Source organism: Poeciliopsis prolifica, unplaced genomic scaffold, assembly GCF_027474105.1.
Source record: "Poeciliopsis prolifica strain line A6 unplaced genomic scaffold, Auburn_PproV2 SCAFFOLD002, whole genome shotgun sequence".
NCBI classification, from domain to species: Eukaryota; Metazoa; Chordata; class Actinopteri; order Cyprinodontiformes; family Poeciliidae; genus Poeciliopsis; species Poeciliopsis prolifica.
This window is the reverse complement of record NW_026562377.1, coordinates 18,888,451-18,916,008: the sequence shown is the minus strand read 5'-3', so window position 1 is coordinate 18,916,008 and position 27,558 is coordinate 18,888,451. Positions and strand designations below refer to the sequence as shown.

At 36.8% G+C, this 27,558-nt stretch overlaps 4 protein-coding genes and 1 pseudogene across 4 annotated transcripts; all 5 read left to right on the top strand.

The window, feature by feature from the left end:
- The first annotated feature begins 3,013 nt into the window (after positions 1–3,013).
- On the top strand, positions 3,014–9,676 carry LOC129369075 (serine protease 53-like). The gene is made up of 10 exons (XM_055044392.1): positions 3,014–3,103; positions 3,183–3,330; positions 3,429–3,561; positions 4,307–4,558; positions 5,293–5,461; positions 7,966–8,046; positions 8,120–8,267; positions 8,350–8,482; positions 8,618–8,878; positions 8,953–9,676. The coding sequence occupies exons 1-10, from the start codon at positions 3,046–3,048 to the stop codon at positions 9,118–9,120; spliced, it is 1,551 nt and encodes a 516-aa protein (XP_054900367.1). The 5' UTR covers positions 3,014–3,045; the 3' UTR covers positions 9,121–9,676.
- A 1,433-nt stretch (positions 9,677–11,109) lies between these two features.
- On the top strand, positions 11,110–12,192 carry LOC129369067 (duodenase-1-like). Its single transcript, XM_055044379.1, has 5 exons — positions 11,110–11,173; positions 11,255–11,402; positions 11,512–11,678; positions 11,789–11,904; positions 11,979–12,192. The coding sequence occupies exons 1-5, from the start codon at positions 11,116–11,118 to the stop codon at positions 12,144–12,146; spliced, it is 657 nt and encodes a 218-aa protein (XP_054900354.1). The 5' UTR covers positions 11,110–11,115; the 3' UTR covers positions 12,147–12,192.
- Positions 12,193–14,026: 1,834 nt separating this feature from the next.
- Positions 14,027–15,579, top strand: LOC129374760 (mast cell protease 1A-like; annotated as a pseudogene).
- A 1,191-nt stretch (positions 15,580–16,770) lies between these two features.
- On the top strand, positions 16,771–19,147 carry LOC129374764 (mast cell protease 3-like). Its single transcript, XM_055053393.1, has 5 exons — positions 16,771–16,948; positions 17,047–17,200; positions 18,028–18,157; positions 18,274–18,528; positions 18,629–19,147. Exons 1-5 carry the CDS (start codon positions 16,906–16,908, stop codon positions 18,779–18,781), a joined length of 735 nt encoding a protein of 244 aa, XP_054909368.1. The 5' UTR covers positions 16,771–16,905; the 3' UTR covers positions 18,782–19,147.
- A 1,051-nt stretch (positions 19,148–20,198) lies between these two features.
- On the top strand, positions 20,199–27,479 carry LOC129374770 (spindlin-1-like). The gene is made up of 5 exons (XM_055053406.1): positions 20,199–20,373; positions 20,941–20,982; positions 22,161–22,408; positions 23,285–23,518; positions 25,733–27,479. The coding sequence occupies exons 2-5, from the start codon at positions 20,963–20,965 to the stop codon at positions 25,936–25,938; spliced, it is 708 nt and encodes a 235-aa protein (XP_054909381.1). The 5' UTR covers positions 20,199–20,373; positions 20,941–20,962; the 3' UTR covers positions 25,939–27,479.
- Positions 27,480–27,558: the final 79 nt, after the last annotated feature.

The window sequence follows — 27,558 nt, the reverse complement described above, 5'->3', positions numbered from 1 at the left end:
TATTTTTAATTTTTATGTATATATATATATATATATATATATATATATATATATATATATATATATATATATATATATATATATATATATATATATATATATATATATATATATATATATATCGGGCTGTGGAAAAATATATATTTTCCACAGCCCGATGAGGCTGTGGAAAACCACCCTTGAAGCCAACTGCAAACTACTTGCACAAGTGTCCATCAAATGTGGCATATACCAAGGAGATGTTCTGTCCCCGCTACTGTTCTGCATAGGCCTGAACCCCCTCAGCCAAATTATCAACAAGACTGGCTACGGATACAGACTCAAAAATGGGGCCAATATCAGTCACCTACTCTACATGGATGACATCAAGATGTACGCCAAGTGTGAGCGAGACATCGACTCACTGATCCACACCACCAGGATCTACAGCACTGACATTGGGATGTCATTCGGACTAGAGAAATGTGGTCGGCTGATCACAAAGAGGGGGAAGGTGATCCGCACAGAAGGAGTCTCACTCCCACAAGGAACAATAGCAGACATAGAGGACAGTTACAAGTACCTAGGTATACCACAAGCAAATGGCAACCTCGATGAGGCCACAAGGAAAGGAGCCACAGCTAAATACCTCCAACGAATAAGGCAAGTCCTGAGAAGCCAGCTCAATGGCAAGAACAAAATCCGTGCGATAAACAGCTATGCCTTGCCAGTAATCAGATACCCTGCTGGAATAATTAGCTGGCCAAAGGAGGAGATAAAAGCCACAGATATTAAGACTAGAAAGCTACTAACAATGCATGGAGGGTTCCATCCCAAATCCAGCACCCTGAGACTGTACACGAGCCGCAAGGAAGGAGGCAGAGGACTAGTGAGTGTGAGAACCACTGTCCAGGACGAAACAACTAAGATCCATAAATACATCAGGGACAAAGCCTCAACAGACAATGTGCTCAGTGAATGTCTCAGACAACAGGGAACGGAGGTTGAGGTGCCAGAGATACCATCATGGGAGGACAAACCCCTACATGGGATGTACCACCAGCAAATAACCCAAGTGGCTGATATCAGTAAATCCTACCAATGGCTGGAAAAAGCTGGACTCAAGGACAGCACAGAGGCCCTCATCCTGGCCGCCCAGGAACAGGCCCTAAACACCAGAGCAATAGAGGCCCAGATCTACCACACCAGACAAGACCCAAGGTGTAGGTTGTGCAAGGAGGCCCCTGAGACAGTCCAGCACATCATAGCAGGGTGCAAGATACTGGCAGGGAAAGCGTACATGGAACGACATAACCAAGTGGCAGGCATAGTGTACAGAAACATCTGTGCAGAATATGGACTGGAAACCCCGAGATCAAAGTGGGAAACACCCCCAAAGATGGTGGAGAACGCCAGAGCTAAGATCCTGTGGGACTTCCAGATCCAGACAGACAGAATGGTAATGGCGAACCAACCAGACATTGTCGTAGTGGATAAACAACAGAGGAAAGCGGTTGTGGTAGATGTAGCAATACCAAGTGATTGCAACATCAGGAAAAAGGAGCACGAGAAACTGGAGAAATACCAGGGCCTCAGGGAAGAACTGGAGAGGGCCTGGAAGGTGAAGACCACAGTGGTGCCTGTGGTCATCGGGGCCCTCGGGGCAGTAACCCCCAAACTGGAGCAGTGGCTACAACAGATCCCAGGAACAACATCAGACATCTCAGTCCAGAAATGTGCAGTCCTTGGCACAGCCAAGATACTGCAGGACCCTCAAGCTCCCAGGCCTCTGGTAGAGGACCCGAGCTCAGAGGATAAGAACCACCAGCGGTGGGTGAGAAGGGAATTTTTATTATATATATATATATATATATATATATATATATATATATATATATATATATATATATATACATATATATATATATATATATATATATATATATATACATATATATATATATATGTATGTATACATATATATAATATATATATATATATATATATATATATATATATATATATATATATATATATGTATACATACATATATATATATATATGTATATATATATATATATATATATATATGTATGTATATATATATATATATATATATATATATATATATATATATATATATATATATATATATATATATATGTATATATATATAATATATATATTATATATATATATATATATATAATATATATATATATATATATATATATATATTTTAAACCAAAATTTTTATGGTAGGTAATGTATGCACATTGAAACTGTGGAAAGTAGTTTCAGTGACAATATTTACTGATTTCTGTTTACATCACCTCAAAATGGCACAATTGCCTGAAAAGAAAATATTCAAACAATGAATCTCATTGACTGACTGAAAGTCTCTCTAGAAACAATTAAACGCTTCTGTCTGCTGCAATTTTGGTTAAAAAGTGATTTTCCAGAAGTAGCCAGAAATTGTAGTCAACTAAGAATAACTTTCCTTCATAAGTAATCGTTTTCAAGTTGAAGGAAAAAAATTGGTACAGTAAAACTACTTTTGTTTGTACATTGTTTTCAGAAAGTTACTCACTTATTGTAAGTGACTAAATATAACCATAGTACCAGCCACTACTGGTAATGTATACGACTGGATGAACAAACTGTATCTGATGAAAATGGTGTTGCATTTCAATGAAACACTATATATTTTCAAATAACATCACTTTAACTTAGTGGCATTTAAAAACGTGTGAACAAGAAAAATCAAAGTACAACTGAAAGGGAACAGGAAATTATAGTAAAGCAGGGCGATGTTTGAAGATATGGAGATGGCTGGTAAGAAACGTTTCTCGTGTTCGTAGTATAATGACTTCTGAGTATTCAAAGATGATAAAAGACACTTCTAATTGTCAAGCGGAAGTGTATATTCAAGGGGGATGTGGTAAGATGTGAAGCTAATATAGATTTTCATAGATAATAGGATGTGCAAGGAAAAGAAACTGCGATATAAAAAGCTCAACTTGACAAACTACAGCACAGCTGGAACAAGCTTGATTTGCTGGCAACATGTTCATACTGAAGAAATTTCAACATCTCCTTGTGCTGACATTTCTCTGTCAAACAGGTAAGAAATCCACATATTTTTATTCATGAATAACTAAGCAGGCATCTGAACTGGTTTTGTCCTTTACCTACCTCTTTAGTTCATGCAAGTCACATCATAAATGGGGATAAGGCTCCTGTAAACTCGATGCAGTACATGGTCTCAGTGCAAAGCAATGGACGTCATGCATGTGGAGGATTTCTGATCAGTGAGGACTTTGTGCTCACTGCTGCACACTGCAATATTCCGTTAGTCCAATTCCTTATTCTATTGTTGCATCCCACTAATGGTAGAGTTCGTTTGTTGCTAATGTATGTCATAACCTACTTACTGTCAATACTTTCAGTAAACCCAATCTGGTTGTCGTGGGAAATCAGAATATCAGAAGTTCAAACATAAGAAAAATAAATATTCAGTACAGCTGCGTATTCCCAGATTACCAGAACGTTGGAAGTGGCGATGACATCATGCTGCTTAAAGTAAGTATGTGATTATGAAAGGTCCACAACACAAGTTTTTAGTGTGATTACTGTGCAGAAACTCACCAGTTGTTAATATTGCAGTACTTATGTTAAAAGTGTTTTTCTCACATATTGTGAGACATATTATTCAGTGTAAATCAGTTGTCCTGCACCATAAATATAAGCAACATAATTATTATCACTAGCAGTTGTAATAGCAAGTAGCAGCTCTACTGATACAAGTATTAATAATTTTAGTTTTTATTTTTCCCAAATCCTATATTGACTTATCAACCCACTCAAAATATTCCAGTGATGTCACCTTTATAAATAATGGTGAAACAAAAAATGATGAACGAATATAATTATTATAACTAATTTTAACATTTCTAACCAATACGTTACAGTCATACTAGATGTTCTTATGCAGATTTAGCAATTGTAAATATTCTGCAGTAAGACAAAGGAGAAAGAGTGCTATTAAAGTCTTTAGAGAAGTTTAACTACTTACACAATTCACTCACCGTTTAAATTTAGTAGAAGATTAATCTGTTGTGCAAATGTTTAATTGTGAAAATTCAGTCTCAGTTCATCAAGTATGCAGGTGTTTTGAAGAAAACTGAATGTAAATAGAAAAATGTTGGTGCTCTCTAGATTAGTTTAAGCATTATATAAGTACATGCTATTTACAATCTTGGATTTACAGATGAGGAAAAATCATGAAATTTGTAATGCTTTTTTCCTTCTATTTTTGCCTTTTCAGCTCTCTGAGAAAGTCTCCAATGTCAATGCAGTGAAGACCATTCCAATTCCAAATTTCAGAAACTTTACAGAAAATCAGAGATGCATGGTCGCCGGATGGGGTAAAACAGAAAGCAACATATACAGCAATGATCTTAGAGTTGCAGAGGTGAAAATCATAAATTCACAAGTCTGTCAGAAGGCATGGGATAACACTCTTCCACCAAATGTGATCTGTGCTGGTGGATTTGGAACCACAAAAGGATTCTGTCAGGTATATCTTTTGTATTTTCTGTATATTAATAGTCCAAACATAAGGTGATATATGGAGGAATTTTTCTGCCACAATTCCAGAGCACACATTTTCAGTTTGAAACCAGGACTTCATAACTTTCTTCTCACAGTTCTAATGATTGCGCTCATACTTAGACTCTGCTCACTTTTGGAATCACTAGCAGTTGTAATAGCAAGTAGCAGCTCTACTGATACAATCGATAGTAGCCACACAGACAAACCCGCTGCAAGAAAACAAATGCTTTCATGTTATTGGCTGAGAGGTTGCCAGGCGATTGTCCCAAAAGGTGTTTACAAAAGAGAGCAGAGACCAAGTCTGAGTGCGAGAAAAACTTCAGACTCGGTGAACTAAATCTGAACTTTTGAAAAAAAGACATGAAGTCCTGATTTCAAAATGAAAATGTAAGCAAAAGTATTAAAGGTTTTGAAAACAATAGCAAGCAAGCAGAGTTTTTGCAAGCGAAGATTTGTTCTGAGCAGAGAGTAAGTGTGAGCATGAGAAGTTTTGAGTGCAATCATTACAAGTTTTGAGATGAAAGATATGAAGTCCTGCTTTCAAAATAAAAATGTTATCAAAAATATAAAACATTTTGAGAACAAAAAACATGAAATCCTGCTTTCAGACTGAAACTATGTAGTCTTGGATTATGGCAGAAAAGTTCTTTCATAGTGACAGATATCAAACAAATGTACAAAAACTCCTCATCTTCATAGGGTGATTCCGGTGGCCCTCTGGTGTGTGACGGGAAAGCTGTGGGTATCGTGTCATTCAACAGAAATTCCAACTGCTCCTACCCAAATGCACCCAACATCTACACAGACATTTCTATGTATCATTCGTGGCTCAGATGCCCTTTGAAGGATAAGAAATGTTGCTGTGCAAACCCTTAGAACGAAGCATTAAGTTGTGGATTCTATCTCGGGCAATGTCGTCAGCTTCTGCTCTTTAGCTGAATAAAACAAAATGCTTTCGAATATGTTCAGCTGTCTCTTTTATTTTCAAACACCACAAACAAAATAACTTCTTCACAGAGGTAAGTGTGTGCTGTTTCTGTTAGTGATTTGAGTCATGGTGGGAGGTATCTGCAACACATACTGCTGAAGTCCATGTTATAACTAATATGACTCAAGTAAATCCACATTGTTAACTCTGTTATGAAGAGGAAGGAAAATAGTTCCTGGTTTTTCAAATAGAAATCTGCAATTTCTGGCACAAAAGGTATATTTTAGTTTACATCCCATAGTCGGAAGGATTCTAGTGTAATATAGCCTTGAGTGAATACAGCTCTAATGTATGGATTTGCAAGTACACCAATGCAGCCTCCAGGTAAAAGGTGTTCAAAGTAAGCCATCATGAACCAGTATCCTGGATTCTTAAATGCTTTCCTGTTGCAGCACACATGAATCTATTGAATGGCTCATTAGCAGGGTTCTGCAGAACTTAAATCCGCCACAGTGCGGCAGAAACACATCAAAAACATGCTGGACACTGGCTGTTGTGGATTTGAGTTGGATACACCTAACCCCCGGTCATAGTGTCAGGTCTACGCTTCTGTTCTCATACACTGCAGAGTATGTCCTGGAACATAGAGGACAACACCGTCTTGGACACAGCATAGTGTAGTACCCAGCTGTTGCTACTCTTCTTCCTGTTTTTTGGAGTGATATTTGGACCTCTGCACTGACCCATAGTGCAGCACTCTATAAATTCCACTGTAATGTAGCTGCTACACACAGGTTTGTCCTTTTATGATGGTTCATCCTACTCCTCTACTTTCACAATAGATTTCTACTGCCAGACATAGTCAGGTTAGGAGATTATTTTGTGGGAAAGCTTCCAAATGTGCTTTATGATCATTGCTAAGACATCCTTTACATGATTTTACCACAATTTCTTTCAATGCAGGACACGTTTACCATTCGTCCTGTATTGTCCAGAACTTTTGGGTCTTAAAACATTTTATATCCTCTTTTGGCAATGGCGTGATTTTAGAATATACTTTTAAAGACTATTTTACAATATTCATAGACTTCGGCCTACAATGTTCTAAATAGGTGACCAGCAGGTTAGGGAGAAAAGACCTGAAAGTCAAAAAGGCTAGAACTGACACATGCATGAAAGTGACATGAAAAAAATCTGTTTCACTTCTCGTTTCCAACTGGGAGGGAACATATGTAAGAGAGATAACTTTAAACCCCACCTTTCTTCTTAAACCAGATAAATTAATAAAGCAAAGAAAACACAAGTGTTGTCAGATACACTGTCAATTGGGCTGTAGTTGCCACTAAATATATCTTGTATTACCGTTTACTTCCCAATGATGTTATAATTCTTATCATTACGTATATATTGCTCATTGTTGTTTCCTTGGTTTGTTTCTTCTCCGCAGATTTAGAGGCAGACTTTAAGGTGTTGACTTGTGTTCTCTTTATGCTTATTTTTCTCCATTACTCCTTTTCTTTCAAACTCTTCCCTCACATTTCTTCCTTTCCTTCCCCCTTTCTTTTTTTTATCTCTGTATCCTTAAGTCAGTTGTCCTTAAGTTTTATTTATCTTTTTTACGTAGTAGCAGAAGCCATAATGCTCCACTTTGAAAGTAAATCTGTCGACACATTAAGAAATAATTAACTCAAGATATTTTCATGCAAGATTTTATGAAATTTTGATTAGATATCATACATTGCTATTTGGGCATCATCAATAATACTAAAAAGGTTAATGAGCATTCCCCTTTTATTTTACACCATTTGGTCTAATCATTCAAGGTAATTAGTTTGTCGTTTCTCCTTCTATTTATGTTAGTTGGTTCATAATATTTTTATTCAACAAATGCAGATAAAGACGTGTTAGTTTGATAGACTATCATTTTTATTTTAGATCAATTGGTTGACAGATAAAATGAGCTTAATGGCTTTTTGAATGTATAATAATAAAAAATGTTTCCATGAGAAAAAAGGAAGTTATGTCAGGTTTGTAATTGGGTTGATTATTCATGGTGAAATGAATGACATACATTTACTTCATTATTATACAGAAAGAAGTATGATTTGGGTTGGGATAGTCTAAACCCCAAATGTATTTGTGTGAATCTAAGAAAATGGCTCTGTTTGAAATTAACAGAGTCCAAAGGAATCGGCTGTGAATTAAGTCAGAGAAAAGTTCTAAGCAAAGTAGCAAAGAAAATAATCTTATGAATGTAACAGATCACACGAGACTCATTCAGTTTGAGTCAAACTTGACTCATATTGATGAGGGTTAAAAATGATGTCACTGGTTGAAAGCGGCTTACTTTGACGGATGTGGGTGTAAAAAAGAGATTGCTGGAGATAATGACTGCTTGTAAACTGAACACCTGCATAAAAGGCCCAGATAAACAATACTTTGAGCACAAGTTGGATCTGCTGGCATCATGGACTGTTTGTCCACATTTCTGTTTTTCAATGTTCTAGCATGTCTTGGACAAACTGGTAAGAGAATATCCGATTGTCTTTCTCCAATTGTCTCACTTAACCAATTGCTAATCTTTATCTGTATTTTCAGTCCAGGGGAGTGACATTATACATGGGGAAAAAGCCCCAGCCAACTCGATGCAGTACATGGTCTCAGTGCAAAATAAACAGGGTCATACATGTGGAGGATTTCTGGTCAGGCAGGACATTGTGGTCACTGCTGCACACTGTGCTGACGAGTGAGTTCCTCTTCTATGTCTGTTTCTTATTGATGACCATTAAAATGTCCCCTCATAAGAATTTTAACATTTAATGTTTCAGTGCACCTGTGCATGTTGTTCTGGGAACCCACAAGCTATCGAAGAGGAACATGAGCCCAGTGAATATTGAATACTTCTGTAGATTCCCAAATTATACAGCTGTTGGACGTGGTGATGACATCATGCTCCTTAAAGTAAGTATGTATTAATACAAGCAACATGAAATGTGACATTTAGTACAAACCTATTTTTTGTGTATTTTATTGATTTAATGTGGAGGTAGTTTTAAAAAGATCTAAGTTGGTATTTGTCTTTTTGTACATCTTCAGTTGTCCAGGAAATTTCCGCTAAATAACAGGGTGAAAATAATTCCACTTCCATCGTCTTCCAATGCAAACCTTAAAGATGATCAGAACTGCTCTGTGGCTGGATGGGGTAAAACTGAGACCAACCATGTTATGGTGGATGACCTGAGAGTGGTGAATGTGTCAATCTTAAATCCACAACTCTGTCGGGAGAAATGGGGGGCTGGATTTCCTCCTAATGTGATCTGTGCTGGTGGATACAACACAGACAAAGGATTTTGTCAGGTAAGTGTTACTGCTCTTCATGTAGTCTAAAATAATTTGGTCAATGTAAAAATAAAACCCTAATATTTTTACAGGGTGATTCCGGTGGTCCACTGGTGTGCAACGGGGTAGCTGTTGGTGTTGTGTCATTCAACAAACTTAACAACTGCAACTATCCAGATGTACCCAACGTCTACACAGACATATCCAAATATCTTCAATGGATCAACAACATTGTGAAAACAAATAAATGTGTATCATAAGCTTATTACAGAAGGTCTTCCTGCTCAGGGAGTTGTTCATTTCATTTTCATGCCTCTGTCAGCTTCTGGCACTCAACAAATATATTAAATAAAGCAAAACGTATTCAAATGATACACACTCTTTTTATAGATCAACAGAAACATATATATGCATATATGTATCACAGATAAAAGAGGTCCTCATCTGTTGAGGGTTAAGTCCAACCAGTCTAAAGACTCTCTTCATTTTTTGCATAAGAAAACATCCATGACATTGCCTGGAGTTGTTTCACCTTCTAAAATAAAATCATTTGCCCTTCTTGTCTGCTCCCTCCTAAATTTCCCGTGTTGTCAAATGATCTGAACTATGGATCTTTGCAAGTGTTCTTGCCATAATTTTAACTTTCTCTTAATTTGTTACTGCTGTTCAAATTGGGTATGTGTCTATTTCCCCTCATTTTCATAATCATTCCCCATACATTAGCTATAGGAGTTGATCTGCCTATTGAATCACAAAAATCTCTCCATTTTGTCTTCTTTGCCTTCTTAATATCTGTCCTTTTTTATATTAAATTACGTTTTTAAAATTATGTGTTCTCTTCAGTACTCTAAAAGGTGGGTTTATTTTCCTTATTGATCACTGCACTCTTGTATCCACCGAGGTACTTCTTTCTTTTTGTTCTTACTTTTACTTACAGGAATTTTTATTTTTGCTGCTATCAATATAACTTCCCTAATCTTTCCCTCTGTACTTTCTATATTGAGATATAAATTGACTTCATCCACGTATTTCTTACATGTATATTTAAATAAATTCAATTTTGCCTTACCAGATATCCATCTTTTCTGCCTTTCTACCACCCCCTTCTCTTTAGAAATAAAGGTATTACAAAAAATTGAAAAATGATCACTACCTAATGTTTCTTGCTCTTGCTTGGCGTAATAAAAACAATGTTTTGCACACATTTGTGATGGAAATGCAGCTTATATGGCTGGTCTTTACTCCTCTTATGAAGGAGCTAGTTGTTTTCTAGTTGACTTTCTTACTGTGTCAATATAGGAGGTTAACTTGTGGTTTGGTAACCCCCCTGTCATCCTCACACTTTTCTATACTCTGTTGAATAAGAACACAGGCAGACAAATGAATAGCAATCAGACACAAAACAACTTCAACTTGATTTTAATCTCCAAATTACTGGTTAACAGGGAAATAAATTTGTCACCTGGTTGTTCTTCTCACAATGTCTCTTAATAAAAAAGATCTGTATTTATGATTTCTATTCAGCATAGAAAAGATAAAAACCTGGGATGGATAGATATGACACCTTGAAGTATTTTAACCATCAAGGAAGATCCAGTAAAAATTTGACAGAGAAAGCAGCATATGTCCTCACTACTACACTGCCACCTGTTGGTGACTCTAAGGGTGTACAATTTTCAAATTGTTCTTTTTTTTAAAGCTAATACTATTGACACCGAACAAGTGTTGGACACATATTCTAAGGCCAAAAATACACAAGAGGTTCACTGTGCTGAGGTGAGACCTTTAGATGTATCTGCTGTCCATTTCCTTCGTAAGCAAAACCAAATGAATGATTGCAAACATTAATAAATCCTATTTATAAAATGCTGAAAGCAACCAATGCAGCAGAAAACTGTAATGTGACATAGTAAAGCAGTGATATAAGCAAGCATATTAGTCCCATATGTCACTAATGATATCATAAATACCAAAAAGCAGAAGTAAAACTAAAATGTAATTTGAAATGTTACTCAGTGGCATGAAGACTGGGTTATCTAAGTTTTCAACATCAAGTCTATTCATCAGGTCTATTGATTGTTTAGATAAGAGTATGAAACTTGCATGTACATGCATATTTTTGACATTTAATTTGTGGTCTATGTGGTAAAGAAAATTATTTAGATTTTAGATAATGACGCTAGCCAGTGGACCAATAGCTATAAAAACCCCAGCATCGCAAGCACTGTTCAGCATGACAAGCATCAGCCGGCACCATGCATGGCCTGGGTACATTACTGCTTTTCCACATTGTGACATCTCTTGGACAAAATGGTAAGAGATCTTCTGCCTTTTACTTTCTAACTAAAATATTTCTAGGCTGATTTTTTTAATTTTTTTTATTCATTATTGCAGTCCATGGGAGTGACATCATACATGGGGAAAGAGCACCCGAGAACTCAATGCAGTACATGGTCTCAGTGCAAAACAGGAATGGTCATGTGTGTGGAGGATTTCTGGTGAGCGAGGACTTTGTGGTCACTGCTGCACACTGTGCTATAGAGTAAGTTCTTCATCTGTCTGTTTCTGAATGATGAGCATTGAAATAGTCATAAAATTACTATAAAAACTGTAACTGATGACCATAAGTATTTCAATATCTAACTCTTCAGTGAACCTGTGCGTGTTGTTGTGGGAACCCACAAGCTGTCAAACAGCAACATGAGCCCAATGAATATTGAATATGTCTGCAAATATCCAACTTATGAATCTGTTGATCTTGGTGATGACATCATGCTCCTTAAAGTAAGTAGATATATTAATACAAATAACATGCATTGTGACATGTAGTGCACATGTCACAATACCCTTATTTCTAAAGAGAAGGTGGTGGTAGATTTAATGGAGATGGAGATGGTGTTAAAAAATAAAAGGTGATCTAGTATTTCTTGTCCTTTTGTACATCGATCTTAAATCCACAACTCTGTCGGGAGAAATGGTGGAATGGATTTCCTTGTAATGTGATCTGTGCTGGTGGATACAACACAGACAAAGGATTTTGTCAGGTAAGTGTTACTGCTCTTCATGTAGTCTAAAATAATTTGGTCAATGTAAAAATAAAACGCTAATATTTTTACAGGGTGATTCCGGTGGTCCACTGGTGTGCAACGGGGTAGCTGTTGGTATTGTGTCATTCAACAAACTTAACAACTGCACCTACCCAGATGTACCCAACGTCTACACAGACATATCCAAATATCTTCAATGGATCAACAACATTATGAAAACGAAGAAATGTGTGTCATAAGCTTATTACAGAAGGTCTTCCTGCTCAGGGAGTTGTTCATTTAATTTCCTTGCCTTTGCCAACTTCTGGTAATCAACAGAATTATTAAATAAAGAAACGCAAAATGCAGTCAAATGCTAAAAGTGAGATTCTTTTTGTTATTTCTCAACATATAAGTACATATTTAACGGCGGTATTATACTATATATATGGTCTATGGAGTCAGTTCTGTCAGATGCCCAGGGGAATCCTGATCAGATGCTCAAACCACCTAAACTGACTCCTTTTGATGCAAAACTGCAGATCCTCGACTTTGAGCTTCCCACAGACGAAAGTTTCTCATCTCTAAAGTTTAGTCCAGCCATTCTACAGAGAAACTTATATCAGAATGATGCTTATGTTCAGGACTTCCTTCCAATGGCCATGATGCTTCTTTCATAACTATAGATATCCTCAGACCCATTTACGACAAAATCTTCCAGTACAGCTAAATCCTACTGAAGTTTTTTGATCATATTACAGAAATATGTGTACATAGCTAGTGTGTAAATGGTCTGCACAATTTTTCTGTTGTAAATAACTATTTTGTCCAAGAATTAAAAAAATGTTGAATTTAAACTTTATTCCACAAAGGTTCAAGGCACAGTGCAGTGTGACAGATGCACTCCAGTTCCCTTGATGTGATAGAAACCAAAACTAAAGAGTCCCTTGTTGTTAAATAAGGAAATTTGAGAGATTTCTGTTTGTTTGGGTTTTTTTTTTTTACTTTGGCATAATAAAAACAATGTTTTGCACACATTTGTGATGGAAATGCAGCTTATATCTCTGGTCTTTACTCCTCTTATGAAGGAGCCAGTTGTTTTCTAGTTGACTTCCTTTTTCAACACACTGTGTTGAAATAAGTGGTTAACTTGTGGTTTGGTAACCCCCCTGTCATCCTCACACTTTTCTCTACTCTGTTGAATAAGAACACAGGAAGACGAATGAATAGCAATCAGACACAAAACAACTTCAACTTGATTTTAATCGCCAAACTACTGGTTACCAGGGAAATAAATTTGTCACCTGGTTGTTCTTCCCACAATGTTTCATTATGGAAAAGATATGTGTTTGTGATTTACATTCAGCATATAAAAGATACAAACATGGGACGGATAGATGTGGCGTCTTGAATTATTTTCAGCCATGTAGGAAAATCCAGCAAAAAGCTGACAGAGAAGGCAGGATATGTCCTCATTACTACACTGCCACCTGTTGGTGACTCTAAGGGTATACGTGACTACATATCTATTTCAATTAGTCCTTTTTTAAAACCAATACGTGTCCATGTGCTGGACAACATGTGTTGTGTTGGACTCATATTCCAAGGCCAAAAGTACACAAAACAATAACAATGGATTCATTGTGGTGAGATGAGATGTTTAGATGTGCCTGCTGTCCAGTTCCCAAATAATCAAAAGCAAATGAATGAATCATAAAAACAACCAATGCAGCAGAAAACCATAATGTAACATAGTAAAGCAGTGATATATGGAAGCATCTAGGTGCCAAATTTTACTAAAGAGATCATAAATATCAAGAAGTTGAAAGTTTTTAAATCTAGAAGTAAAACTGAAAGGTAATTTTAAATGCACTAAGTGCCATTAAGACTGAGTTGTGTAACTTTCCATCCAGTAGCGACTCATTCTGAAAGTACTATATTTTCATCTGAAACATCAGTGGTGGGGGTTGATTGATTAGATAGAAGTAGGAAACTTTTAGATATTTTTTTTTACATTTGTTTACTGACATATGTGCTAAAAACAAATATCTAGATTTTAGATTTTAGATAATGTCGCTAGCCAGTGAAGCAATATGCTATAAAAACCCCAGCATCACTAGCACAACCTACAAGAGCCGGCACCATGCATGGCCTGGGTACATTACTGCTTTTCCACATTGTGACATCTCTTGGACAAAATGGTGAGAGATCTTCTGTCTTTTACTTTCTAACTAAAATATTTCTAGGCTGATTTTTTTATTTTTCTTTTTATTCATTATTGCAGTCCATGGGAGTGACATCATACATGGGGAAAGAGCACCCGAGAACTCAATGCAGTACATGGTCTCAGTGCAAAACAGGAATGGTCATGTTGTGGAGGATTTCTGGTGAGCGAGGACTTTGTGGTCACTGCTGCACACTGTGCTATAGAGTAAGTTCTTCATCTGTCTGTTTCTGAATGATGAGCATTGAAATAGTCATAAAATTACTATAAAAACTGTAACTGATGGCCATAAGTATTTCAATATCTAACTCTTCAGTGAACCTGTGCGTGTTGTTGTGGGAACCCACAAGCTGTCAAACAGCAACATGAGCCCAATGAATATTGAATATGTCTGCAAATATCCAACTTATGAATCTGTTGATCTTGGTGATGACATCATGCTCCTTAAAGTAAGTAGATATATTAATACAAATAACATGCATTGTGACATGTAGTGAGCATTGATTCATATAAATTGTATAGATTTAATGGAGATAGTGTTAAAAAAAAATAGGTGAGATAGTATTTCTTGTCATTTTGTACATCTTCAGTTGTCCGGGAAAGCTCCACTAAATGACAGGGTGAAAATAATTCCACTTCCATCGTCTTCCAATGCAAACCTTAAAGATGATCAGATCTGCTCTGTGGCTGGATGGGGTAAAACTGGGACCAACCATGTTATGGTGGATGACCTGAGAGTGGTGAATGTGTCAATCTTAAATCCACAACTCTGTCGGGAGAAATGGTGGAATGGATTTCCTCCTAATGTGATCTGTGCTGGTGGATACAACACAGACAAAGGATTTTGTCAGGTAAGTGTTACTGCTCTTCATGTAGTCTAAAATAATTTGGTCAATGTAAAAATAAAACGCTAATATTTTTACAGGGTGATTCCGGTGGTCCACTGGTGTGCAACGGGGTAGCTGTTGGTGTTGTGTCATTCAACAAACTTAACAACTGCACCTACCCAGATGTACCCAACGTCTACACAGACATATCCAAATATCTTCAATGGATCAACAACATTGTGAAAACAAATAAATGTGTGTCATAAGCTTATTACAGAAGGTCTTCCTGCTCAGGGAGTTGTTCATTTCATTTCCATGCCTCTGTCAGCTGGTGTCAGAATAAAGCAAAATGCATTTAAAGGATGCAACTAAAGGCATAATCTTTAGGAAAAAATACGCTATCAATACATAAATTTAAGTAGATGTGTCAAACACAAAAATCATACCCTTTTTGATGTTTTTGGCAATAAGAATTAAACCTTTTTGCCTCTTAATTTTATCTTATAAACGCATTTGAATGGGTTGGAGATGTTAAGTTCTGTCTAGTTTATAGCACAAGCAAGTAACTCTATTGCCTTTGTTTGATATGGGAATGCTGTGTATATCAAAAATAATTGAAAATAAATTTCACTTTGCATAATTGCTATAATTGGTGCTCCTTCCCTTTCTCACACTTTCTTTTCAACACGTCGTCCAGCAATGCATCTCCAAGATTTCAACCGTTTTTAGGAGATTTGACCTGAGAAGTAGATTGCATGACAAGCGCACAATCGCAGTCAGACCAGAGGTTCCCTAATTGCAGCTCCCGTTAGGCTGGCGGGGGCTCAGGGTGAAGCGGTGCCCTGAGGATGGAGCTCGACTGCAGATTGAAACTCCAAAATGTCAGTAATTAGGCGGAGAGTTGCATGACGAAATGTTTAGGCATCCCTGAATAGCTCTCATGGGAGATTATATAATTTTTCAACTGGAAATCAAATGAATCACAGCAATAATCTGGAAAGATTTTTCACAAGGAAATAACATTGTAATGTAGTAAAAGCTCAAAAAAGTAGATTTAATATAATATTCGCCACTTCAGCCTCACATACATATGCCAAACACTGGTGTAATTTTAAAGTGTGAAATCATAGCTTAGTAGTTCAGAGTTAGGGATACTTTACACTTTTATTTAGTTTTCAATTACAAAGATTTCATGAGAAATTATGAAAATGATGCTTCAGGAAAACATGTGATGAATTTTTGGGAGTTTTATTTAAAACAAAAAATTAAATACAGATTTGGAAAAGCTTTTCCATGTTTTCAGTAGTTGAAAAATTGCCTGAGCCATTTACCATCTGAGAGGACCACAATTCTCTGCTAAGTTTTTATTTTTATTTTTATTTTTTTTTTTTATCAACGCCAAGGTTCATTTTTTTCATGTCATTCTAGGTAATTTAAAATTTTCTCATGTCAAGGAGCTTTTTCTTTGTAAAGCATTCTGAAAGTGATTGCAGTTTTTCTATATAAGCAGCGAATATGACTACAGTAGTAAAAGCAATTTTGCTGAGGAACAAGCATTTTTTATTTTATTTTTTGCAGCTGAGAAGTCAAACGGAAAAGCGAAGTGGCAGTAAAGTCACATTCTTTCCTAACAGTTTTTTCACCCAAACTTTGATGCAATAAGCTGAAAAAGGGAAATTGTTTAGCTGTCTAAAGAGGATGTGTGTATTAAAACAACCACTGGCACAGAAAAGGTAATTTTTTTCCTCTACTATTTTTTTTCTGTAAGATCACTTCGGTTTTAAAATCCTATTTTGAAACTTATTTCAGAAATTTTGTAAGGTATCTTTTGTCATTTCACCAGCCTAACAGAAACATTATCAGCTCGTTGGCAAATAAGCCGCAAATGAGGAAGTTGTCTTTTTTTACCCCCCGATTCTTAAAATGCTATAAAGCTAAGAGAGCAAAGTGTGGATTTCACAGGACACCATGACCTTCAGATTCATACTGCTGCTGCTCTGTGCATTCCAGGGTAATCCACAGCGCCTTCATGCTAAAGTTGGCTGCAGTCATGCAACCAGCACCAGGGTACAAAATGCAGAACTGTAGAGTTTATTTTTTTAATTGCAGGAGCTGAAGGCACTTGGATCGTTGGTGGTAGAGATGCTGTCCCCCACTCGCGGCCTTACATGGTCTCGCTGCAAATCCAAGGTCGACATGTCTGCGGCGGCGTGCTGATAAGAGAAGATTTTGTGCTCACAGCAGCACATTGCGACTTGATAGTGTAAGTTTTGCTCACCGCTACAAATCTAAGAAATTCAAAATAATTCTCAGACAATCAGAAAACAAGAAACCTTTCAAGAATTTATCCTAGAAAGAAGATTCTGGAGAGAAAGGTAACAATGTTCACTATTTCTTACACTTAGTGTAGCACAAAAGTTATACTTTGCTTGCTAGTATCTTGCTAGTTTGCAAGATTCAAAATTACAAGAAATCTATAGAGCTCCAGAAAATTAATTTAAATGAATGGCTTTGATGAACGCAGACAGAAAAAAGCCCTCATAATAGACACATAAAAATAAACAGTTGAACATAAGTAGCTACATACTTCTTAAGAAAAAAAAAAAACAATCTCCTTTTTATGGGTGTATCTGTTTATGGGCCAGCTAATTTATCAGTGCCAATTTCCTTCAATTAGGAAGATTGGTGATCGCCTGATGCTTACATGTGAAGCTAATCTTATCTACCTCAGCGAAGGTCTAAAAATCAACCACTGTCAACTTTTGTTCTCCTGTGAGAGAGGTTTGACTGACAGACTGGCCCACCAGGTCATGTCTGCATGTTTGCATTTATCAATAGTCACCCCACTTTCACCAACTCAGTGACTTTCTTGCTATATTTACCGTGATAACATTTCACAAAAATTCAGAATCGGCAGGTACGGCTTGCGACAGATCGGTAATCCAGAAAACTGCAATCAGTGCACTCCTTATATTTTCTCCTCACTGACAATAAATTAAACTACAGTTTTCATATTTTGTTTGCAGTTATGTTGTTTTTTGGGGGTTTTTTTTGTAATGCATGCAACTTGTGCAATTCTGTGACTTTTAGACCATACACAGTTGTGCTTGGAGCAGATACACTGGAAGCCAACGAGCCAGCAAAGCAGAGCCTTCGTGTTCTCAGATCCTTTCCCCATCCAGACTACACTGAACTTGCAAATGACATCATGCTATTGAAGGTTGGGTCAAATATATTACATTCTAAATCTGTAAATCTTGTTTCTTTCTACACATAATTGAATTAGCATTAACCTCTAACTTTGCTATTGTTTGTTTTCTTTTTATAATTCCTCAGCTTAGCAGCAGGGCAAATCTTACTAAAGAAGTGCAATTGATCTCTCTGAAGTCTGGTCGCCTCAGAACGGGAAGTAGTTGCATCACAGCAGGTTGGGGGGACATAGCAGACAACAGGACCTTGGCAAACAGGCTTCAGGAGGTCAACGTCACAATTATGTCACCACGAACATGTCAGAGGAGATGGAGAGAAGTTCCCATAGCCAGAACGATGGTTTGTTCCATGGGTTCACGGAACATACAGGGCTTCTGCTCGGTAAGGCAGGTCAAAATACAAAGTAGAAACAAATATCACAGTGGCCAAACTTTCAAATAACCTCGTAACTGATCATATTTCTTGAATTGCTATTTTGCAGGGGGATTCAGGAGGCCCCTTGGTGTGTGACGGAGCTTCAGCAGGTGTTGTCTCTTTCTCCGGGCGGCGATGTGGAGACCTGAGGACTCCTGATGTTTACACACGTGTTGACTCCTTCAGGGAGTGGATTGAAAAAGTGCTGAAAGAAAATTAGACAAATTAACTTTACTTGGTCCTTTTTCTACTACCAAAGGCAAAACGGACAAATTGTTCTGCATTTCAAATCTAATTTTTCTTCACTACCTGTAAAAGTACATAAAACGTCTGCAAAAATCCATTAAATCCCTACAGCGAGTGGGTGAGGAGAAGTTATTAGAAAGTATTTATTTCTTATGGAAAACAAGATCTGATGCAAAGATAATGGACAGAGCTTGTGAAAATCTGTTATTTTCAGTCATATATCGTGGTGGTCAATGAATAAATTAGCACTTTCAGATGTACATTTCTCTGTTACAAGTAAATCCTGGTCAAAAAACAATTAACCAATTGTGGTAATTTTGAATTAAATGTTTTAACTGCATATGAGAATGATTTGGCATCATTTTTTTACTTCATGGAGTTGCATGTCATCGCCTTCCTAAAATAATAGCCTAAGTCATAATTTGGCAAAAAAAAAAAAAAAAAACATGCTCCTTTTATGTTTTTTTTTGCCAAAATCCCTATTGCAAAAAATTACTTATTATTTTAGGACAATTTAAGAAAATATGAATATGTGTTCCAATTTAATGACGCATTTTTATTAATTAATAAGAAAATGGTGTGTAACTTTGAGTATCCTCTTTATAATACAGAGTATATTCATTTGAAGGCTTTTTGATAACTACTGTCATACATATCTGTGCAGGAGATCCGCCCACACACATCACCATCCACTACAATATGAAAAACATCATACCAAAAATAATTGGCAGAAATAAAGGATGCAAAGAACAAGTCTTGGATTCAAATGTATATAATATACATACAGTATATAATGTATATTATTTCCAGACAACAATATAGATACAAGAGTGACAGTTCACAGTATAAAATGTATAAAATGCACACTAATTAAGTAAGGGAAGGTCTACTTCATCACAAACTGGGCCTATGTAGTTTGTGGCAATATGAAGTGCCCATGTTTCCTAGATTCTAACCAAACTGATAAAAACCCCCAAAATAATCAAACCTCTTCTGCCCTCTGCTGGCACAAGCGCTCCATACAATCTAGTATGACGCAACTACGCAATATGTCTGATTGTTCCCAACCATCTGTTATAAATATACACATTTCTTTCTAAATAATAAAAGGAAAAATAATAAAAAGTCTGTCGAAAGATATTTTCAAATTATCATTGTCCGTGTGAATTATAAGTGTGACAATGTGAATTTGAATGGTAAGTTATCGATGTTAGATAATGTCGCAATTTGAAGGGAAAAAAAGCTACACAGACTCTAGTTTTGACATAAACTTTGCTGCATTTACAAATCAAAACATTAGAAACTTATCCAGCAGGCGATGGCATTTAGAAACATCAATACCCACAATTCCCCGCGCGTTTGCTTACGTTTTTTCCTGCCGTCATGGCAACCTTTAGGCTTGCTGGGAACTCGAGTCTCCTCCTCCCTCGCCCCCCCACGATCAACCAGCCACAGCTAACTCCAGTTTTTCCATAGGTTTCGCGAGATTTACGCGGGCGGGTTGGCGTGTGGCAACATTTATCCGCCATACAAACCGAACAGTACTGACATGAAATCTGCTTAAAGGTAATTAAGCCATGTTCCACTACTTCGAATACGGACGTAATAAACATCCATTTGTTGCTACCGGTTGTTAGCTTGTCGGTGAGACCGGTAAGCAGATAGATATGGCTGACTGAACGCCTCTGCTTTACCTTCAGTAACATCTGCATTGACAACGAGTGACCAGACAGACCGCGCGGTATTTAGTTCAGTAGGAATGTGAGCTAATACAAGTGTATATAAATATTATTTTTTCCAGACTTCCCTCGTGGCAATGATATGTTGGTATGTGAAATATTCATGCAAATGACACCCGCAGGCTTGTCATCCAGTTGTACTGGCGTGCGAGCTAACTCATCTTTGGACGTGACCTCCATAGCTATGTCACCCGAATAAATGCTCAGGAAGTGGCACAGTGATGCCTGCTCATTGGTTGATGGAGTTATCAGTCTTTAGAGCAACACGTCAAGCCCATTTGTTTTTGTTGGGGTTTTTTTTAGGATTATTTAAATTTCCCTCTTCTCCTGTGTCTGACTGTCTGTTCTTCCTGGTGACTTAACAACTAAAGTATCTACTTTTTCTTTCAAATAGTAACCTTTGAGATTCCAGAGGCATGTCCAAGAAAAGGGGCAGGTACGTGAAAGTGAACTATTGGATAAAGTGATGTGTGAAAATGTGTCATTACAATCAAAACTTTTGGAACTTTTTTTTTTTTTCAAATCAAGCAAACCTAATTTCACACAAGGAGACTGCGGAAAGGCACAATCTCCCGAGTTGCTGTGCTTTAATCTACAAATGTGAATGTGATTGGATCCATGTGGCTAGTGTCAAAGAAAGCAGGGAATGTATGAACACAAAATTTGCTTTCCCCGCTCCATCTTCAAGGGATCCTAGGGAAGTTTTATTAAATATTCTGCAAAAAGCCATATGTTCCTTTTTGCTTGTTTGTTCATTTTGGCTATACTGCCAATCTACAATTTAATGTCCTTTTAATGTGATGCCAGTGAAGATGTTGGACTCAACCAGCCATAACACAGCGCAGCACCCACCAAAAACACACACACTCAAAAATAATTTTTCCTGAATTTACTCAGTGTTTAAAAAAAATAAAAAGATAATTTAGTTTTCCAGTAGTGAAAAACATGGACAAGATGTAGAAAATAACAGTCCCACCCATGTTTATACAAATAAAACGCTCAAAGTAAAACTTATAGAGTAGATTATTGAATCTCTAGTAGTATGTTTAATTATGATTACAGGAATTGGAATATTTTTTGCTTTTTTTATATTTGTGTGATGTTCTATTATTTGCCCTACGTTTATAAATGCATATACCTAATGTGTGCTCTTAATTTTTTTTTTTTTGCACACAATCGTGGCTAGCAAAGCTTATTCTGATATATTTTTTGTTTCAAATCTTAATGTAATGCTGGGGTACTAATGACTGCTTATAATACTGTCAAAATATTTTAGTTTGCTTTGAAAAATAAATTAGAAAAACATTTTAGGGGAGTAGTAATAAACTTCTAATGTTTAAAACGGGTCAAAAGAGATCATGATGTCCTATTAGCTAAATTATTTAACCACACAATGCTTCATTTTCTTATAATATGCTCTCAGAAGAGGAAAAGTCGGTAACACATGTAGGATGTGATCTCTTGCTCATGTTCTTGTATTTACATGCAGTCCATGAAGTGAACAAAGCTCCCTCGCAGTAATACTAAAATGTACCAGTCTTATTAGCCGGGAATCAGAATTACCCCACTTCTGTGTGAAAACATCTAAGGTTTTCTGTCCATGTCGGATATCAGAAAGCGGAGCAGTGGGGAACTGAGTGATGTGGCGACGCCGGACCCCAACTCCATCCTGGGATTACGCATCCAGCATAACTGGCGAGAGAAGGGGAACCAAAGCAAATGGAAGGGGACGGTGCTGGACAGACTCAGCGTTAACCCCTCTCTCTTCATGGTGAAGTACGACGGCTTTGACTGCGTCTACGGCATAGAGCTTTTCAAGGACGTGAGAGTGTCCAACCTGCAGGTCCTGTCAGAGAATATCGGTGAGTATGTGTCTACGCTAAGGCTGGGCGGTATGGCTTAAAGATAAAATCTCAGATGAACTGATTCATCTGAGAACCAATTTCTGATTTTGATAAAGACTACATTTTATTCAAAGGAAAGGTCAAATGACAGAAACTATTTTCAAAAAGTGTCTTTTACTTCAATTACTGCTAGGGCCTGGCTACAAGAATTTTGTCTTTAATTAGAAGAACAGTCACAATATTTGCAGAATGAAGACAATTTTAGCAGATGATTATCTTAAAGTCACAAATAAACAGATGTTTTAATGAGATAAAGCTTTGATACAGTTATCAAGATCTGATGTGACCAGCTCAGTCCATGTTCTTTTTTCAAAATGGACTGTCGTTTGCACAATTGTTTCAAAGTCCTGCTACTGATAACACTTTGATGCTGATGTGTTAAAAGAGTAAGAAGTTACTTATCTGTAATATTTTGTGCAGGAGTTCTCATAAAATTACTACTTCATTGTCTTGATTTGCGACTATATTCAGCTAATATTAACATTTTATTCTTGTGTTACTTTGACATTATTCTCATAATTAAAAAAATAAAATAAAAATCGTAGCCTTGCTCTAATACTCCATCGTAGAACTGACCTGAATTCAAAATAAACAGAATCCTGATAAATGGGATCTGTAAAACATACTTGTCAAACGGGATGCTGACATCACTCTGAACTATGAAAACCTAAGGATTGCATTGGTGGAAAAAAACATCCCTATTTCTAAAAAAATGTATATTTAAAAACCAAAAATTCAAGTAATCGCCCAGCCTTAGTTCATGTACCTCTAATTCACAAGGTACTCAGGCGTTTTTATTCGTTTTGAGCAACATGTCCACTTGTGTCTCTGCAGTAAACAACAAAATAAAGATCCCAGCAGGGGCAGAGGAACTTGTGGGCAAAGCAGTGGAGCATTTGTTTGAAAAGGAAGATGGAGAGAAGAATGAGTGGAGAGGCATGGTCCTATCCCGAGCTCCAGTCATGACAAACTGGTATTATATCACTTATGAAAAGGACCCAGTTCTTTATATGTACCAGCTGTGGGATGACTATGCAGATGGGGACCTCAGGATTTTGCCAGAAGCAGGTACTGTTAATTTGTGTTTTAACAAAAGCTGATTTATTCAGAAAGAGTTGTATGCAGTGTTTTCCTCGAGGCATCAGAAATGGGATCAAGAACACCAAGTTCAGCAGATGTTACAGATATTGAAGGTTGTCTCAGTTGTTTTTCTCCACATAGAATAATCTGCCTCCTTTATTTCCAGTTTGAGGAAGGAAAACAAACAGACATAAGGAGTACCTGGTTGATTTCAAGCATTTTTGAGTTTGTATGCTTTAATAAGGAGTTGTACCTTAACATGTTACATGAACACCAGAGAGTATAGATTATCTGTTTTCGATCTAACCTTTCATCGCTCTAAAGTTGTTTACACCCATCTGCCGCATGCTTGATGTCCTGACCAGTCCGCATGTGAAAGCAGAAATATTTGCAACACTTACTTCAGACGTCTGAAAGAGCTCATCCCACTTCCAAACATGGCATACAAATAATAAAAAAAATGATAGCATGAGACCATGTCTGAGTACACCAGGAAATCCTCCAGGGTATTTACTGTGGGTTATGTTCGTGTGTGCTTCTGCATCATTCAAGCCACATTCCACTTCTCTCTTGAAATATGTCTGTCTGTGCAGGCTCAAAGATGGGAAGAATTTATTTTAGATATGGTTTCAAAAACTTGGACTTTTTGTTTTGTTCAGCATTTAAACGTCATATCCTGCATCATGTTATGCCCTCCAAACTAAACCCTCTTTGGAGTTCTCCAAACTAAACCCTCTTTGGAGACGTGTGAAACCAGTCTGATTGCCTAAAGGCTATCAGACTACTGTCATAGATCTTGGATTCTTAAGCATCTTCCACTTCTAAATTAGAATAACGCCTTCAATATGTTAACCTCACATTACAGTATTAGCAATTAGGGCTGCAGAGTATTATAAAAACTTGAAATTCTAATGTAACTACTGGAAATGGAAATAACATGCACGTTAGCCATTTTTGCCTCACATTTCTCTTTGTTTTCCCAACATCACAATGCCCCACAACTCTGTGATCAACAGCATCAAAAAGATTTAGGACAGGGACAGATATATGATTGGCGTGCAGATTGCGAATACTGCAAATGTCAAATCTAACTGTCTACCTAATACTAAAGCAAGAATTTTTTTCATATTTTCCAGTAAGGATGTTTTATTTAATGACCATAAACTATTCATATTGACAAACAAAAATGGAACTATTCGTGCAAAAACAGAAATCACGAAGATCAATATGAACTCTCCCTGAAGCTGACTTTTTCAATGTGCCACACAGACTGATGTGCCTGGTGAAATCTAGCTGACACTGAGCTGTCACATGCTCACCAAGCAGGAGAAGGATATAAAAAGTTATCACAGCGTTTCTGAGTATCCTGAGCTAAAATGAGAAGTATGGACAAATTTAAAAAGAGCCAAACAGCACAGACTGATCCTGGTGGAGGTAGGAACTGAACAATTTTTTAAAAAGCTGGAAAGAAAGTGAGATATGTGCCCAGTGGTATTCACCAAAAAGACAACCAGCAGAACTCTGGTTGCAGACAAAGAAAAAGTCTACGTCTGAGGAAGAGACACCTTCACGTCAGATTGAATTGTGTTAATAATGCGGAGAAAGACTAAGCGTGTATTTTCTTTGGTCAGATGACTATATATGGGGTTATAATTTTTACTTTAACTTTTATCTCTGAAATATGTAATGAGATACAACCATAAAAAGTGCAGCAAAGTTATTTTCCCACAACTATCACTATGTGTTAAACACTAGTCTGCTAAACTGGATATTAAGGATGGGCTAAAAACCATTTTCTTGGATTCCAGACTCCAGCGAACCGTCCTTTTTCATTTTCTCTGACAATCGCAACTTATAACAAAAAATGGGATGCAACTAAACTCAATCCTTCATCCAAACATAGAGTCAAAATGGATAGAAACTTGAAAACCAACAAAGTCAAATTCCAGTGGACTGCTTTAAAATGGCTGTCACTGTGTTGGTATTTAGAAGCTCAGTATTAGAGGTGAGACTTACAACAAGTTTCCTGGGTGTGAGATGTTCTTACGTTTGTTGACCTGACCTGGTCAATATGACAAAATACTACCTTTGGACAGTGTGTGGAAAAACTCTATAGATGTCACAATATCCTCAAGGTGAAGTTTGCTGATTTTATCTGTAAGTTTACTGCACATGTTGTAATGTTTCACTCTCCTCCTTCAGAAAACAAGCACCTGTTGCCTGCGGACAGAAAGCCGGGAGAAGAGACTGAAAGTCTGGTGGGGAAACAAGTGGAGTATGTTACCGACAAGGGAGTGAAGAGAACAGGCCTGGTCATCTACCAGGTCCCAGCCAAGCCCTCAGTGTACTATATCAAATACGATGATGACTTTCATATTCATGTTTATGATCTGGTCAAAACCCCATAGTCATAGTGAACACTTTCATCTCTGCTCGTTTTACCATCTGCTTTTGTTCGGCTCATTGTTAATTGTTAAATTATTATTCAAAGCCATTCATGGTGGGTTTGAGGAATAACTGACACGCTTTACTCGTTAAGAAGCCAGTGCAATATTCATTTCTATGTACAGCAGAAAAGTAGCACTGCTATGCTTGTTTATTGTTTGAAATGGTGACAGTCTTATTCTACAACTTCATCCATGGACAGCCTACGGTCGTCCTGTCGTCAGCTGCGCAGGAATTTAGCATTTACATTGTTGCCATCTATCAGTGTAAGTGGTTCTGACTTTGAAAGATGAGCAAGATGTCTTATAGTTGCACTTTTCTCTGAAGTTCTTAAATTTGTTACACAAAGTGTGTCTAAACATCAAAGCTTTAGTTTGCCGTTTGTACTTGTAGACATCAGTGGGAAACAACCTTGCAAAGTCACCCTTAATTGTCCCCTATATTGCTCAATGCCAATATCTTCTTGCACCTTTGCACTCTTATCTAGTATTGCAACGTTTATAGTTGTCCTATATTAATCGGCTGCATATTACATTATGTGAGTCTTGCCTGGCTTTTCTTCTTGACGTGGTGGATGGAGATTTTCAAATATGCTTTAAATCCTAATTTTTACTGCACTTTCGTGGTTGCAATGGAAATGCTGAAGTAGTATTATTTAAATTTAAATGCACAGTTATACATAAAGTGCCTTCACGCTGGTCACAATTTGGCAATATTATACTTACCGTTTCTCCGGACTGCTAATTGCAGTGTGCCATTTCATTACATTTACAGGACAAACAGTTTGAGGGAAATTATGGATCAGTTTGGAATGTTTAGCTCTTCATTGCAAGATTGCTATTCAAATTAGCCTGCTTTATCATTGCCGTTGTGATTTCAGTGATGTTGTGTGCAGCACTTTACTGTATAAAGTTTATGTGGTTACGTTATATAAGACAATATACTTTCTGCTAAATGTTATAAAGAAATAATACGCATGAAGGAAAGAAGAAAAAAAAGTATATGCTGCAATACATTCAGATGACAGTATTTAAGCTGGAAAATTTGTGTAAAAGCCCCTATAATGTTTTTAAAATTGTAATCAACAACAAAAAAGGAACAATATACTAGTATCTATCTTTGATTTTGATCTGTAAAATGCCTTGTAGTTTTAAATTACATGCTTGCAGAAGCGGTTTCATCCCAAATTTCTTAAAACTGAGCTCCATTTATCCTTCAGATAACACTTCCTTTGGGTCAAAACTTTGGTTGCATCCCCCAAATAGTGCCTGGGAGTTTTTGAAACATTACATAAGGGTGGGAGTGACTGTGTATGCCAGAATCAGTTCTGTTGTTGCATTTAGTTCAAAACGTAACACTATGCATCACTGTTAGCCGTGCTTTAGTGTTTTTTTTTGTGCAAACGTAAATCATAGATAACTCTGCTTTAAGTTTTCTGAATTTGTGGCGGAATCTAAATGACAGTTTGTGTCATCATTCTGTTGTAATAAAGTTTTGCACATTCGTTTTGTGTTTTATTATAAGCTGCCTACTGCAAAAATAAAAAAAAGGCTAAACTTTAAAATGAACATGGAGAAAGTTTT

What these genes read in the sequence shown, in the direction of transcription:
- LOC129374770 (XM_055053406.1), top strand. Translation starts at nt 20,963, where the DNA reads ATGTCCAAGAAAAGGGGCAG. An exon ending in ATGTCCAAGAAAAGGGGCAG is followed by an intron (nt 20,983 to 22,160) that starts GTACGTGAAAGT and finishes GTCGGATATCAG; the next exon opens with AAAGCGGAGCAGTGGGGAAC. An exon ending in GGTCCTGTCAGAGAATATCG is followed by an intron (nt 22,409 to 23,284) that starts GTGAGTATGTGT and finishes GTGTCTCTGCAG; the next exon opens with TAAACAACAAAATAAAGATC.
- LOC129374764 (XM_055053393.1), top strand. Translation starts at nt 16,906, where the DNA reads ATGACCTTCAGATTCATACTGCTGCTGCTCTGTGCATTCCAGG. An exon ending in GCTGCTCTGTGCATTCCAGG is followed by an intron (nt 16,949 to 17,046) that starts GTAATCCACAGC and finishes TTTTAATTGCAG; the next exon opens with GAGCTGAAGGCACTTGGATC. An exon ending in ATGACATCATGCTATTGAAG is followed by an intron (nt 18,158 to 18,273) that starts GTTGGGTCAAAT and finishes ATAATTCCTCAG; the next exon opens with CTTAGCAGCAGGGCAAATCT.
- LOC129369075 (XM_055044392.1), top strand. Translation starts at nt 3,046, where the DNA reads ATGTTCATACTGAAGAAATTTCAACATCTCCTTGTGCTGACATTTCTC. An exon ending in CCACAAAAGGATTCTGTCAG is followed by an intron (nt 4,559 to 5,292) that starts GTATATCTTTTG and finishes TCATCTTCATAG; the next exon opens with GGTGATTCCGGTGGCCCTCT. An exon ending in GCTGCACACTGTGCTGACGA is followed by an intron (nt 8,268 to 8,349) that starts GTGAGTTCCTCT and finishes TTAATGTTTCAG; the next exon opens with TGCACCTGTGCATGTTGTTC.
- LOC129369067 (XM_055044379.1), top strand. Translation starts at nt 11,116, where the DNA reads ATGCATGGCCTGGGTACATTACTGCTTTTCCACATTGTGACATCTCTT. An exon ending in GCTGCACACTGTGCTATAGA is followed by an intron (nt 11,403 to 11,511) that starts GTAAGTTCTTCA and finishes CTAACTCTTCAG; the next exon opens with TGAACCTGTGCGTGTTGTTG. An exon ending in CAGACAAAGGATTTTGTCAG is followed by an intron (nt 11,905 to 11,978) that starts GTAAGTGTTACT and finishes ATATTTTTACAG; the next exon opens with GGTGATTCCGGTGGTCCACT.